The sequence below is a fragment of the Lineus longissimus genome, chromosome 8, assembly GCF_910592395.1.
Source record: "Lineus longissimus chromosome 8, tnLinLong1.2, whole genome shotgun sequence".
NCBI lineage: Eukaryota > Metazoa > Nemertea > Pilidiophora > Heteronemertea > Lineidae > Lineus > Lineus longissimus.
Window position 1 is genome coordinate 4814384 of NC_088315.1, and position 15177 is coordinate 4829560.

At 44.1% G+C, this 15177-nt stretch overlaps 1 protein-coding gene across 1 annotated transcript; it reads left to right on the plus strand.

Moving 5' to 3' along the window:
* Window positions 1–270: 270 nt before the first annotated feature.
* LOC135492519 (uncharacterized) lies at window positions 271–14686 on the plus strand. The gene is made up of 31 exons (XM_064779032.1): window positions 271–763; window positions 1072–1257; window positions 1462–1543; window positions 1686–1863; window positions 2002–2166; window positions 2535–2681; window positions 2872–2934; window positions 3265–3471; window positions 3655–3984; window positions 4405–4573; window positions 4904–5190; window positions 5557–5699; window positions 5977–6228; window positions 6513–6876; window positions 7085–7269; window positions 7375–7842; window positions 8221–8381; window positions 8725–8842; window positions 9031–9174; window positions 9217–9361; window positions 9473–9616; window positions 9796–10208; window positions 10528–10892; window positions 11193–11368; window positions 11771–11842; window positions 12143–12405; window positions 12705–12967; window positions 13262–13389; window positions 13767–13940; window positions 14027–14167; window positions 14441–14686. The coding sequence occupies exons 1-31, from the start codon at window positions 271–273 to the stop codon at window positions 14684–14686; spliced, it is 6672 nt and encodes a 2223-aa protein (XP_064635102.1).
* The last annotated feature ends 491 nt before the right edge of the window (window positions 14687–15177 follow it).

Sequence of the window (15177 nt, forward strand, 5' to 3'; positions counted from 1 at the left end):
TCACTCCTCTATTTTGTCACGTGTGCAATAGAACGCACACCGATCTTCGGCACGAGCGACGTCTTTCAAATCACTGGAATCGAACTTCTTGCGTTCTGTCTCAATTTTTTTGTGCTGGTTCTTCGATCTAAATCCATTTTCATGAGATCTAATCAACGCAATAGTGTCGCCCTGGAGGGTGTTGTTTAGGGTGCTTTTGGCCTCTGCACTGAAGTCATGAGCGAAGAGAAAGCCGATTTAAATCACTGATTGCAAGGCGTCGAATTCAAAATGACGACGAGGAAAACGACCGAGCCCGAACAGGGACCACAATCAAACGCTGGTGGTGACAACAAAGCTGGCGTGAATGAAATCGAATTCAATTGCAACTTTTTCTACATATCCCCCAAGGACGCCAAAGTGAGAGCTTGGGAAGCCTTTGTGATTTTAACAGTTTTTGTTTCCTGCATCATTGAAGTTTTGATGGCCACATTTTCATCTGGTTTCTTGTCGATGTGGGTGATTGCTTACTTTTGTGATTTCGTTTATCTTTTCGACATTATTAAGCAGTTCTTACAGGCATATGAAGTCAATGGCGTGTTGATACGAAATCGGGAGACGACTTTGCGCATTTATGGCAGGAAGAGATTTGTCCTGGATCTGCTGTCGATTCTTCCAGGAGCAATCGTCTATCCCTTTTTTCCGGCAAACCAGGGCTGGGATATGATGGCTAAAGTGCGTCTCAATCGCATCATTCGTTTCCACAGAATATCCGCATTTTTCAGTAAGTCCGTTCTTTGATATCATCACCAGTCATCATCATTACATTGGCGTCGTACATGCGTAACCTTCCCCGGAGGCGCGGGTATCTCCCGGTGCCCCGTTGGCGTTGCGTGGTGGTGTCTCTACGTTAGTCGTGACGTTAGTAGCCAAACTTGCCCAAAGGTGTTAACGACGATAAACCGGATTATTCCCCTGGCGTAAGTTTAAGTAATGGCATCGGGTATACAGTCATGATATTGATAAAAACTACCAACATGTCCTGCAACAATAAGCTATACACCAACCTGAAGTTTCCATTTTTCTCTGCAGATGCTCGGGAGGCAGAACTCGGATCGAGTACCAGCAAACTTCGGACGATTAAGTATTCTATTGTGTGCTTTTTGTTCGCGCACTGTCTCTCCTGCGGCTGGTACGGCATGGCTTGCGGGGTTGCCGACAGGTCTGATATGACCCGAACTTGCCTCAACGATAGCTGGGTTTATAACTTTGATATTGGTAGGTGGTATTGGCAATGGTATATAGAGGTATAGAGAATGTTTTGTACTGAATGTTGGGCAAGAATTGTTACTATTCACTCAGCTTGTTCCACTTAATCTTATCACGGGGACATGTATAAGATTTTATTGCATTGCCACGTTTTTTTCTTCATTTTCTTAATATTTGCGACGTCATAACCATTTATTTCTTCTTTACCAACAGGTGTGGACCCGACTAACGCCACTGTTGACGACATGTACGTTGTATCATTCTACTTCGCCATGGCCACCGCTACATCAACTGGGTGAGTTGAGTGCCCACATTTAGCCAGATTAGTAAGGTGCAGGGGAGGGGATGGGAGGGGAGGGAGGGAGCCGTCATGTTGGCTTGTAGAAATAGTTACTGATAAACAACACATGCATCTAACACATAGTTCCTTTTTTCAGATATGGTGACATCTCGGGCAGCACGTATCCAGAGAAATGGTTTTGCATTGCTGGCATGTTGGTTGGAATAGCTGTCTTCTTCGGCATGCTGCTCGGAGGCATGACGTCACTCTTGACTAACTTGGGAGCCCAGCGCGCCCAGTTCGCTCACAGATTAGGCACGATCCAACATCATCTGGCAAGTTATAAAAACTCAAAAATAAAAATTTCAAATTTTCACTGAAGTTATCTGCTTACGAAAATCATATCATCCATTGTTGACCATAGCGTAAGGCTTGAGAAACCAGCCTATTAGAGATAAATCTTTTTTTCACAGAACGAAGAGGGAACTCCGGTAGAACTGATGAGTACGGTGACACGGTTTTATGAATATATCTGGTATCGAAAGAAAGGGGTGAGCAGTGAAGGCATGTTTGATACTCTTCCAATTACCTTTCAAGAAGAGATTTCATTGTCTATCAACCAACGAATCATTGATAAGGTAAGCGCTCATGTGACATCCGCGTCTGACTTGGCGTAGCAACGGTTCATAGGAAATTATTGTAGAGGCGAGGTACCGGTCTCCGGGGCGCGGTCAATTCTAAGGAGTTGGTCTATAGCGCAACGCGAAGTTTACCCAGAAGCTGATTACTATTAACACGGACCTATTTTTAGGTCCATATCATGCTATACTACTTAAATTTACTTACGCGACTCAACCATTCTGCTGGGCGACTTAAAATCAACTAGAATGGCAACCTTAACTAATTTGGCACAAACCTTCATGTTGAACTCATGTGAGTGTTCGGTAAAATGACGAACAAGAACAGGCGTAAATAAAACTTTCTAATAAAATTATTCTCTTATCAGGCACCGATATTCAAGGATTTAGATGTTGGTTTCATCCGCCAGCTCTCAATGAAGATAAAACCTGCCCTTTGCCTGCCTCATCAATTCCTCGTCAACAGGGGCGACATTGGCCAGCAGATGTATTACATTCATCGCGGAGAGGTTGAGGTAAGGTTGAGAAGTCCCCATGACTTGACCACACATCCGTGGCTTGACGCATCAAAATCAAAATTATGATTTTTGCCCTTTCTGGGTTTTGTCAAGTATCTCAATAAATATTTCACTGTTTAGCTAGCCACGCCCTCTTTTCCCGCGTTGGTGATTTTTTCATCATTCATCTAACCTCGCTCTTTTTCAGATACTTGGTGAAGATGATGAATCGGTCGTTGCCAAGCTGGCTAAGGGTCGTATCATAGGCGAGGTAAGGTGCAGACTTTTGCTATAATTTAAAGTGGGGTTAGCGACGCCGAAAAGGAAACTGTTGGGGAAACGTCTAAAGAGATGTGTTCCGATTTTTACTGTCTCCCCCTCTTTTAGTCTTCAGTAGGAACGCAGAAAAACAGATGGTTGCGTCTTATATCATGTGCCCTTCATGTGATCCTAAATAAATCTTGAGGTGACAAGCAGCACACATCAGGAAGGCTGTAAATATTTGTCATTATTGACAGATGCAATAAATCCTTCTTTACATTAGTTGTACCTCCAATGACATCCATCGGTTTTCAACGGTTTAAAACTGTGTCTTTTTCAGATCAATCTGATTCACAGTCTGCCGCGGACTGCCTCAATTCGGGCGGCCACCCACTGTGATCTAATGTTGCTGGAAAGAGGAGATGTCCATGAGCTGCTGCCGCACTATGCCGACGTCGCCAAGAAGTTACACGACCTAGCCAATACGAGAATATTCAATGCTAAGCCCTTGCAGATGGGCGGCAAGGAGGCGACTGGGAAGAGGAAGGTATGTTGGTTTAGGGGACCGTCCACGGGTAACACATGCATGGAGTAATTTGGCGAACTTATTCGGCTGTAATGTCATCACAATTTACACCTGACTGAGATGCCAGTGTCAAATGTCTATTAAATGATAGCGCTGAAGTAGAGCACCTTACTTCAAAACACGTTTAATGTTGTTTTTTTACAGAAAAGGCGCAAGGCCTCTGCAAAGAACAATCAAATGGAAGCAATTGTGGAAGACAAAGATTCAGAGCCGGCCATGAAATATAGGCCTCCGTCTGCCCCCGCGACCGACCACGGCGTTCACAGCATCATGGAGAGAAGGAGCAGCCTGATGTACGATGAGGGACAAGCTACCATTGTACACAGGCACTCGGTGACAAATGAAGACGGACTTGAAATCATTGACGACAGGCGATTGAATGCACCCTCGGCGATGACACCCACGGAGGAGCTGGAGGAGGAAGAGGAGGACTTCTCCGAACTGATCGAGGTGCACAGGCCAACACTGACTAGGGTAGGCGGGACAGAACGGGGTATAAGCACATCTGGCTGATAAGAACCAAGTGAAAACCGATGAAAGGTCAAAATATTTGACCAAGGGGAGAAAATTGCTAACTCAATGGCCCGTTTTTTTGGCCCAGGCCAAATGGTGCTTATAGCCCCTGATTAGGGGCAGAGCCAAGATGTTTTTCTAGATGAGAGGATTGATATGAAGGGCTTTTCTTCATGTGGTTCTTATTGCCTCCAGTCTTATGTCCCGTCTACCAGTTAAAAATGCAAATAACCGCGAAAAATAAACCTCCAGCAAGTCTACAGACTTAAAACCATATTCCCTCTGTTTTTACAGTTATTGGGCTGTTATCGATGAGATCTGCCATCAATTATTAGTTCAAAATTACTCCTCTCAAATCAACTCTTTCATTCTTTTAAGTAGAGATGCTGGGACGCTGTGAGTGACGCCTTCACAACTATAACGACCACGTTAATCAATCCGAAGTCCAAGGGGTACAAAAACTGGGAGATGTTTGTAGTGGCTGTGGCCTTTCTTATCGCAGTTTACAACACATTCCTGGCTTGTTTCGCCGGTTTTCAGGAAGACTCAGGTACGTGATTCCACTTCAACTTCTAAAGGAATTGCCAGAGAACTTTTCCCAATGCAGCTCGACGTGCAAGCGAAACAACGGAACACGGTTGTTCAAAAAAGTTTTGTCATTCAACTGGCGTGATCTTTAACTTGGCGTTATCTCCTTCACGTAATCCCTTAGAGCCTAGCCTTAACGTTTTCAACTCAATAACATTAAACGTAACTACAAATTTTAAAAGTTAACGCGATGTCAGTGACGAATTTGTTTTTAGTACCAACCAATGTTTTAATCCGTGTATCAAGATACAATTCCGAGATACTATTCTCGATTACTTCTCATCTTACACAGGATACGGGTCTCCGTCCTTCGGGTATATCTTGATTGCCGTTGGTTACATACTGGACTTCTTTCTCTGGTCTGACGTCGTGGTGAACCTCCGTACCGCTGTCTACACTCCCAACGGCATTATGCAGAGTGAGAAGGAGATTATCCGAAATTACGCCAAGAACTACCTGTTTGTAGACTTGGTTTCCATCCTTCCCATCGAGCTCATCTGCCTTGCTGCGCAGACCACACAACAGAAGTGGATTCTGTTTGCCTTCCTCAAGCTCAACAGACTCATTAAAGTTGTAAAGGTAAGATTATCGATGACATCAACAGATCGTTGGTTTACTTTGCACTTGGAGATGATATTCTCTGGGGATGAGGCGGGATCAGCGTCAGTTATGGTTGGGAAAAAGAGAGAAGTTCCGATGATTGCCGCTTTCAATCGTGCTTAATACGAATACTGCCAATGAATACGTACGTCAAATATTAAAAAACGAAATAATGTTGATGCAATTGAACAACTAACTAGGTCCTATTTCAGTCTTCGCGAACAATGTTGATGAATTTAGTGATAGTCTTCATTTCATTGCTTACTTCCCATCCTTCTTTCCAAGCGGAACCACTTCTCCTTGTTCGTCTAGATTCTATTCATAATAAACCTCTCCCGCTCCAAGGCTGCGGACCATTTTCAGAAACTTGAAGCATCATTGGACCAAGACATCGTCTCGATTCGTATGGCCAAATGCATCGTCTACATCTCACTGCTGTCTCATTGCTTCGCTTGTGTGTGGTTCCTCTCTGGTTGCTCGGGCGATGCGTAAGTATTACCTTTGGGTACTTAGTGTAACACCTTCATTCTTGATACATCTACGGCATTAGGATGTCTAATATTAGAGAGGTTGAGAAATCGAAATCACAATGTCTTATGGTATGTCGTGGAAATTTTGAACGGATCTAGAATATATCTCATCCGACTATCGCTATCGTATATCGCAATGTAACCTAACGGCTTGGTGTCTCTATTGGGTTTCTAAAACGACGCAAAAAAATTGAACTTTTTAAAATGTGCATGCCGATTCATCTTTTTTCCTCAGATGCCGATCAATGAGCTGGGTGACGCATATTAACCTCTTCAATACCGACGCTAATGTCAATATTGGCATGCGGTATGTCCAGTCTCTCTACTGGGCTGCCGCGACCATGACGAGCACGGGATACGGAGATATATCAGCCCATACCACCCTTGGCAGGGTTGTGTGTATTGTGGCTATGCTCATCGGTCTCCTCCTATATGGATACTGCCTCTCTATCATAGCTGCAACCCTTGCCAATATGGATTCTGCAAAGTAAGGAGGGTTGGATCTTTTACCTTTTCTTCCGAGAATTCGACGCCAGCGTCAAATAATTGTTTGTGCATGTCAGTAACGAATTGGGCATCATGCCCTGGTGCATCCTGCCCCCCTTTTGAAATACGTCGTTACGATGCTTCGTGAGAGCTCTTTTCAAAATGCATTGATGATGGACGAAATCAGCCGTGCTGTGCAGAATTACAAAGTCACCTCATCAGTGTCAAATACAATTTTCTTCTCCGTTGGCAAAGGTGTATTTAACTCTGTCACATGTGTTTCAGAGTAACATATCAAGCGAAGCTCTTTGCCGTTAAAGAATTTATGACTGAAAATAAGCTGAACGAATCAGTGAGAGAAAAGGTGATCGAGTGTCTGGTCAGACAATTTGCAACAACACGCGGAGAATTCATCCCCGGAGGCCGGCCTCTGCTGTACGACGTTCCCTTTGGACTTCAACTGGATATTGCCAACAAGGACGCCGTGGAACTGGTGGGAATGATCCCGCTCTTCCGCAATCTGGAAGAGCGCTTCTTGCGGATGCTGACGCTCAAGGCCAAGGGCTATTTGTTCACCCCTGGTGACATCATGATTTACAGTGGTGAAATTGGCAGGGAGATGTACCTAATCAAACAAGGTTATTGCGAGGTTAGTACACAAACGTTGATAATTCAAATGTGATGTCATTGCGTCTGATTGGCTGATATTAAAGAGGATGGACGTCAGGAATAACGAATAATGCGTCCTTGTTTGAAATGAAATGAAAAAAACGTTGAACACATTTTTAGAAAATTGGTTAGGCGAAGAACAAATTCATTGAGGGAATAAAACCCTTACTTCTCGTTTTTTTCCGTAGGTGCTTTCAGCAGACCTGAAGACACGGTATGCAGAGCTTGGTCCTGGGCAATACTTTGGCGAACTCGGCGTGATCTTCTCCGGCAAGAGAACCGCAACTGTCCGCGCTGTGACCTACTGCTACGCGCTCATGATAACCAGGGACGACTTAGAGGAACTATTCATCGAATTTCCAATAATTAGAAAGTATGAATACATTTCCTCTATATGTTCTTGTACGATTTATTTTCCATTACATTACCACGATATCTAAACATTGATAGTTGCTATAACACGGTCATTGTTTTGCAGAGAATTCGATGGTCTCATCGCCAAGGGTAGTAAACAACTTCTGACAGTAGAGAGATTGCACCACACGGCAGAGAAAAGTGAATCGGTCGTGCACTCGATCATGGATGTTATTGAATCGGACGAAGAGGTCAAGAGACAGAAGACAGAGGATGCGTTAGAAGAAGAGAGCAAGAAGTCGAAACTGAAGGAATCCATCAGGGTATTTCACAAGAGAGAGAACGGAGTTCTTGACAAGGAGTACCTCAAACCCTTCTCCCTTCTCAATCTCTTTCAAAAGATCCTCGCACTTTGCCTGTTGAGGTGGACGTTCCTGCCGACTGGGAAATGGCTGGAAGCGTGGACCGTCTTCAGGGTGCTTCTTGCCATCGTGGTCACGTGCACCTTGCCCATCCACATCGCCTTCTTCGAGCAGAACATTGCCATGTGGGTGATTATGTACACCTTCGATCTCATCTGCTTGTTGGATATGTAAGTTGGACGAAGGAACAATGATGACTTTATTTGTTTTCTCTGAACTATTCCTCAACGGAAAGTAGGACCTAGGAATGTCATGGTGGGGTTTGTTGTTTGAATGTGCTCCGACTCTGAATCAAGAGGTCGGTTGCGACCTTCCAATACACGGTCACCACACCATCCAGCATTGTTGGGGTTGGCGACACCAATTTCTGGTAGGTCATGGCGTCATGTTTCGGCTTGTCCTTGGGTCGATTTCGTAAGCGTCCTCTGATCGGTGGAAGAAGGTTTCGCAATGAAGGCAGCGTTCAATTCGGTCCAGGTTCAGAAATATACTTTTAAAGCAATTAGATATTTTCTTCCATAACTTCCAAACAAAGAATTATCTTACAGTTACATCAACTTCCACATCGCCTTCTACAACGAGAACAATCTACTCATCACCCATCCTATCTCCACTGCCAAGCAATACGCCAAAACGAACTTTTTCATTGACCTTCTGGCCGTTCTACCAATAGAGCTATTCGTCTTGGCTGCTTTTCCGACAATTGAAGGTCAGTTATTTGAGTTTGAACGCATCAGCCGCCTGTCAGATTCGTCTGATATTACTGTTTCCGTCACCGGATACATTGTTGCAGGCGTATACATGTATATGTTGTACACCAACGCATGATTAGTCATTCTGATACTTGGAATCAAAATGCGATCACATCGGCCTATGCACCAGTTCTGGCATATCAAAAAATCGCTCCCGGACGTATCCATATCGATTTTACGGCAATTCCTGACGCGGCCATAGAAACAAGAGACGCTGAAAGTTGTAATGCGACCTAAGATGTTCAGTTGTCTCCGGATTCAATGCTCCGGATTGACCATTTTGTTGTTCTTCAATTCCAGCAAGTACGGTGCAGCTGTTTGCGTTGGCTCGAATCAACCGTCTCATTCAGGTCTATAGGTTGCCGATGGCGTTCAATTTCCTTGAATCGAGAATTGAAAAAGAGACTGGAACTTTCAGGTATGTCATCTGATAAACCATGACACTGACTATATGACAATTGTAGCCGCGTATGCCGTCGCAGGAAATACGTAAACTGAAAATTGCGGCTTACATCCTTTTTTAAATTCATCAGTTAGCCATTGTTATCATTGCCATAAAACAGATAAATATGGATTTATTTTCAAATCTTCTTTTCCTTCTTTTAGAAAAATAAAGTTCGCTTTCTACACGGTCATATTCCTTATCATTCTGAATTGTTGCCTCTTCATGATGGCGTGCCCACCAGACCTCTTCATCGCAGACGACGTGGAATACGTAGAGACCGGTTCTGGCCACAGGTGCAGGGCCAAGTCCTGGATCGTGCTCTCCAGCTATGACAGTGGAGACAACAGCACGTGGCTGAGCCGCTCGGGATACGACCTCTCTCAGGCAGACGTCACCACCCTCTTTGTAATCAGCATCTACTGGTCAACGGCTACAACTGTATCAGTCGGGTATGGTGACATCCATGCTACCGCTGGAATCGATATTATTGAGGTAATGCCCATAAAAAAATGATGAAATAGTCTTTACTTTGATGTCGTAGTTGCCATGTTCTATTAATTTTCATGGAGAAAAATATGACTCTTGCACGCTCCTGTTTTGTAGATGGTTGTTGCTCTCTCTGCGATGATCATAGGCGTGGTCTTCTTCGGTTACATCATCGCCAGTGTTGCCGCCAGTCTCGCTAACGCCGATGCCCAGAGAGCTCGCTTCCAGAAGAAGCTAGAAATGATCAATAAATTCCTCAAGGTGAGTATGATCGACCACAGTTATTTCACTGCCAAAATATGTGGGCGTGGGCAGAATTTCATTCGAACAAATGGCGTCTTCATTTACCATAAACAAGCTTACTGTTTTTGTACATTACCTCACTCTTGAGTTATACACAAATCCCATAACTAAAAATAAACTTTGTATCTTCTATCCAGGATCAACAAGTAAACGACAAACTAGCAAACCGTGTGATAAGTTACTACGAATACATTTGGATTCGGACGAAGGGTGTTGACCCTGATACACTATTCGATGGCCTGCCGCTGTCATTGTGGGCAGATGTCACCTACTCCCTTTACAGAGAAATCATTGGAAAGGTCGCTCTCTTCGAAGGCACGGAGGTATCATTCATGAAGATGTTGTCGCGTTGCATCAAGCCAGTCCTCTATCAGAAAGGAGATTATGTCGTGCGCAAGTTTGACATCGGCAGCGAGATGTTCTTCATCAACCGCGGCGTTGTAGATGTTGTGTCAGAAGATGGCTCCATTGTTTTCGCGTCCATGAAGGCTGGCGCATTCTTTGGAGAGGTAGCACTTCTGTTCACATGTCCAAGGACAGCATCAATCAGGTAAGTATGGAATCCTCTCAGGGGAAAGAAGTTGCTTCCCACGAGTTTGGCGTTGGTGTTGGCGAATTTTCCCCTTCTTCTCCGTTGGTGACGTTCCGGGGTGCTATTTCAAGCCTTGTGGTTATCCTGTTTTCACCAAGTCACCCTTGCCTCCACGGCGGTTCGACATCTTTAAGTGGCTACGATGATCTGGCAGGATTGCGGCATTCCCGCGGCGCTCGGTTTCAAATAGTCGGCAATCCAGCACGACTCGGGAGGAGGTTTGATCCGATACCTGACATACGCCGCATCCTCTGACGCCGTGTCTTTTTATTTTCAGGGCCAAAACAAACGTCGACATGTTCGTGCTTTCAAAGGGCGACCTCGATAGCGTACTACAATTTTATCCCGAAATCAAGGAACAAGTTTACAAGGTAGCCGAAGAGCGACGAAGCGCTGCCGCAGCAAGGGAAAAGAAAGGCTTAGACAAGCCAAAGGCAAAGACGATCATTAAGAAACCAATACCAAGTATTACAAATGATGACAAGGATCGATCGGAGACGTCAAAAACCGACAACGAAGAAAAGAACAAGGATGGAGGTGGCGCCAAGGAAGAATTGGGTTCACCGGTAAAAGAAAAAACGCAGGCGAGCAACACAGACAACAACACGAACCAAAACGCAGGCGACAGTGACAAAAAAGAAGGTAAATTCTGCCGGTAACACAAGCGTAGCCAAGGCAAACGAGAAATAACGTGTTCCGAAGACGATACATGTGTAGATCCAGTCAATTTGTAAAACATCTTTGTTGGAATAGAGTTTGAAGGTCTATCGGCTCCCCTGCACTAATATGCCTATCATTTCCTCAGAACCATGATTGATTCTACTTTATCTCCACATTTCAAAGAAATCGCCGCATGCGGCCGAGGGAGCTTCGCATGTTTGAGGTGCGTTAAAACAATGGTAGTTCATTGATTGTAAGGGGTTTTATTTTACCTTTCTTCAGATCCGAAAGAGGGTGAGGGAGAGGCTGAACCAAAACCTGGCCCTTGTCGCCGTTTGATGGAGAGACTTGATAAAATGAACCGGTTCACCATCAACCCGGCTGGCAAGTTCATGCAGTACTTCAGCATGTGCACCACGATTTCTGCTATGATCGTCGGATGGACCATTGGATTTCAAGTAAGACTATTTTAAGGAAACATATCGAAGCGGTATCTGCGATTGTGATAAACTGAAATAATCATGGACTAACTAACTTTTGCATCTGTTGGTGGTGATTGTCGTCTCGGTTTTTTACCGCCTCAGGTACACTACGGCCAGCGACGCAATGACACTCATTTATGAAGGTGTTAGTTTTTTTGCGCTAATCATGTAGTTGATGTATCCTTTCTTCACCCGTGATAATTTCATGGCTATGTCTTCGGGAGAAAAGGTTTCTGTATGTAAGCATTTACAGAGGAATTTTGCGCAGTAATAGCGTTCCGTAAAGTCGAAAACTGGAGAGATCTTCTGTATTATTAACGATGATGGTCATTTCGTGCAAAGCTGACGCCAATACGGTTTGCATCTAATCTCTTGCAGGCGGCATTCCAGGATCACCACCCAGCCATCATGGTACTGAATTATCTCGCAGAGGTAATCTTCGTGGCGCAGGTAAGGGATGGATCGGACTGTGGCAGCTTCGTCTGCGCGGCATGAAAGAATTAGACCATTATGGTCGTTTTCCGTCGATAGATTGACCAATTATCTCTTGTCTAAAGGCATTCGAAAAACATTCACCGAAAGTTGAATCACGGACGAGAACTCAATGTCATCGAATCATTTCGGATTTCAAAATAAAACGAGACTGGTTGTGTCCAACTCCATTGTCAGACGATCAAGAGAAACTGTATCTACTTAGTTGAACGGTCGATAAAATGGACTGACCGTGTTTTTGCTTGCATCGACTTTCAGATTTACGTCAACTTCCACCTGAGTTTCCGTGACAAGTACGGGGATTTGGTCGAGGACTTCCACGCCGTCTACATGAACTATCTCAAGACTCCTAAAGGATTCGCTCTCGACTTCATAGCAACATTTCCCTTGGATATCTTTGCTTTAGCGGCCCCAGCCGACAGCCAGTTGAAGGTCCTAAGCTACCTAAGGATCATCCATCTACTGCATCTCTACCATCCCTTCAAGTGGTTAGGCCGATGGGAGAAGGAATTGAACGCAGAGTAAGTGTTTTTGAAGTTAATTGAAACAGAAAGCGTCCGTAACGCTCCTTCTCCAAGCAGGTTTTCGTCTGGTTACTCTGCACTCAAGCGCTGGAATCGGGGCGAAAATCAAGCCGGGAAGAACGAGTTAGTTTTGTTTAAATAATATAAATGATGCACTCTTCAACCAGCATAGGTCTGTGTCTCACGACTTGCCTGGGATAATGACTTGAACCACAAACCATAAAGGTCAATTTCCGTGAAATTCTAATCCCGATGTTCCGTGATGTTTCCTCTCCACGTCCCACCTATTCTTTCAGTGTGCTAACGGTCAGGTTATTGCGATCCGTCTTCGAGCTGGGCCTGGTGATCCACTATTTTGCCAGCATCTGGTACTCGATTTCCTGCCCTGGAAACGTATGCCTCTCCAGCCAGACATCCCACACCTGGACGAGCTCCATCGCCGCAGATTATCATTTGCGAGATAGCTCACTGAAGTATTGCGACAGCGTCTATTGGGCTGTGGCCACCATGACCTCAACTGGCTACGGAGACATCAGCGCCCATAGTGTATTTGAGATGTGTAAGTTGAATAATACCAGATAAGGAAGCCGATGACGATGATCGATACATTTTATTTCAGTGTCAAGGACTCCGGCACTCAAATAGAATAGAACAAGTAGTAACTGATGAAAGTCTTCTTTTCCCGCTACGGAAATATTCCTCGAAATCAGAAACCTATTCTTTTGTGAGGTGTGATAAATGATTGACCAGTTTCATGTTCCTTCAATGATTGACATCTTTTTTTGTCGGAGTCCAGGCTTGGCCGCTTCGGCATACCCGATCGTTTTGTCTTCACAGCATATTTCTGTTTCAGTGTACGCCAGCCTGGTCATGATATGTGGCAAGCTACTTTTTGGTTTTGTCCTGGGAAACATCGCCTCTACACTTTCCAATGAAGAGGCACAGAGAACGGAGTATGACAACAAGCTATCGGCAATCACGGTGAGAGGTTTTTACTACTGACACGCCAGAGACAGTGTCACAACTGAAACCAGTCTTCAACATAAAGAATAGGACGTACACAACAGGACACAACCATCCTGGGTCACAACTGAAATCTAGTCCTCAGAACGAAAACTTGAGTCTTCAGTATGGAGCACAGCTTAATAGGAAAATGATCATTTAGGTTCATACGGCAGTCCAGAAGTCCGTAGATGTCATTTACGAAAAGGAACATGGCTCATCACCGCCCAATTGTGACATATCTTCTGAGTTACATTCAGAGGTCCGTAGATTTAAGGCACATTCAAGTACTCATGGTATTAGTAGAGATCGGATAAAAATAGTTAATAAATGTGAATGTCATGGTATTGTTTCAGTCTCATCTCGTTGACCAAGAGGTTCCAACCACACTCACACAACGAGTGGTTGGCTATTTCAACTACCTCTGGATCCGTAACCAGGGAGTAGATCCCAAGGGACTTTTCAAGGATGCACCCTACTGCATGATCGCAGAGCTCACCTTGGAGATGTCCTCAGACATGTTCGCCAAGGTAAGAAGAGCAAATAGTAGGCACATGGTGCAATTATCAAATCAACGTGTGCGAGGACTCGATTGACCACTATTCTTGCATTCCAGATCAACCTCCTGAACACTGCAGAGGACGCCTTCTTCCGTCTGCTTGCCGAGAAGATCGACATTGGCTTGTACATGCCAGGAGACAACATCATCAAGAAGGGAGACATCATCACTGGGCTCTTCTATGTCTATAAAGGAGAGGCAAGTGGGGCACAAGCTCATTTTGCATCTTGAAAACAGATCCAAGGCCCAATTTTTGTTTATGACGTTGAAGTCTAATGGGCTTAACTATGGTATAGTTTGTGACTTATTGCGAGACACAACTGATGTATTGGAAAAGCATGGTAGTTAGTTTGTCCAATGGTTGTCTGGATGATACCAGCCTTTCGTATTTGGTCAAGCAGTTGCACCATGATGACACCTCCGAACACTGCCATTGTTCTAAAGAAAGAAATCCCTTACTTTCTTCAACAGGTTGAAATTGAGACTTCAGAAGGAACTTACAACACCATAAAAGAGAAAGAAACCTTCGGTGAGGAAAACCTCCTCCATCAAATGACCAGCAAGGTGACCGTCTGTGCGAAGACACACGTCGACCTTTTCAATTTATCAAAGAAGGATCTGGATGAAGTGTTGGAGCATTATCCTGAACTAAGAGTTGAAGTGAATGAACTTGGGCACGATATGTTTGGCATTACGTTTGCGCATGATGGCGAGTGAAGTGGAAATTATAATTTAATTAGGGAAATTATAATTTAATTAGGGAAATTATAATTTAATTTCTGTCGTTACCAACTACTCATTAGCTGCTCGAGATGGCACAACAGACATCTGGAGGCTGTAGTCGCCCAGAATGTTCTGCATGCCAAAATCAGGTCAGGAGAAACAATAGTTGGAATTTAAAATGTGATATCCGAGGTGTTCATCCACCAAGAGATGTATTTGTAATTCATTCCTGGTATAATTGCCTTGCGAAGTCGACACCCGAGAAAGTGTTTACAAATCAATCAGCAGGTAAGATATACTTCTCGAGATCCCTTCAAATGGTTCAGAATATAGAATTTTATTAATTAAGCTGATAAGAGGCAATAATGTTCTATTGCAAGATGATTTTGTTAAACATTTCGCATTGTATTAGATACGCACTTCTTACAATCCAATACCGTGAACAAAATTGTTTGTTATGTTCTGGTCAGTGCTCACATATTTCA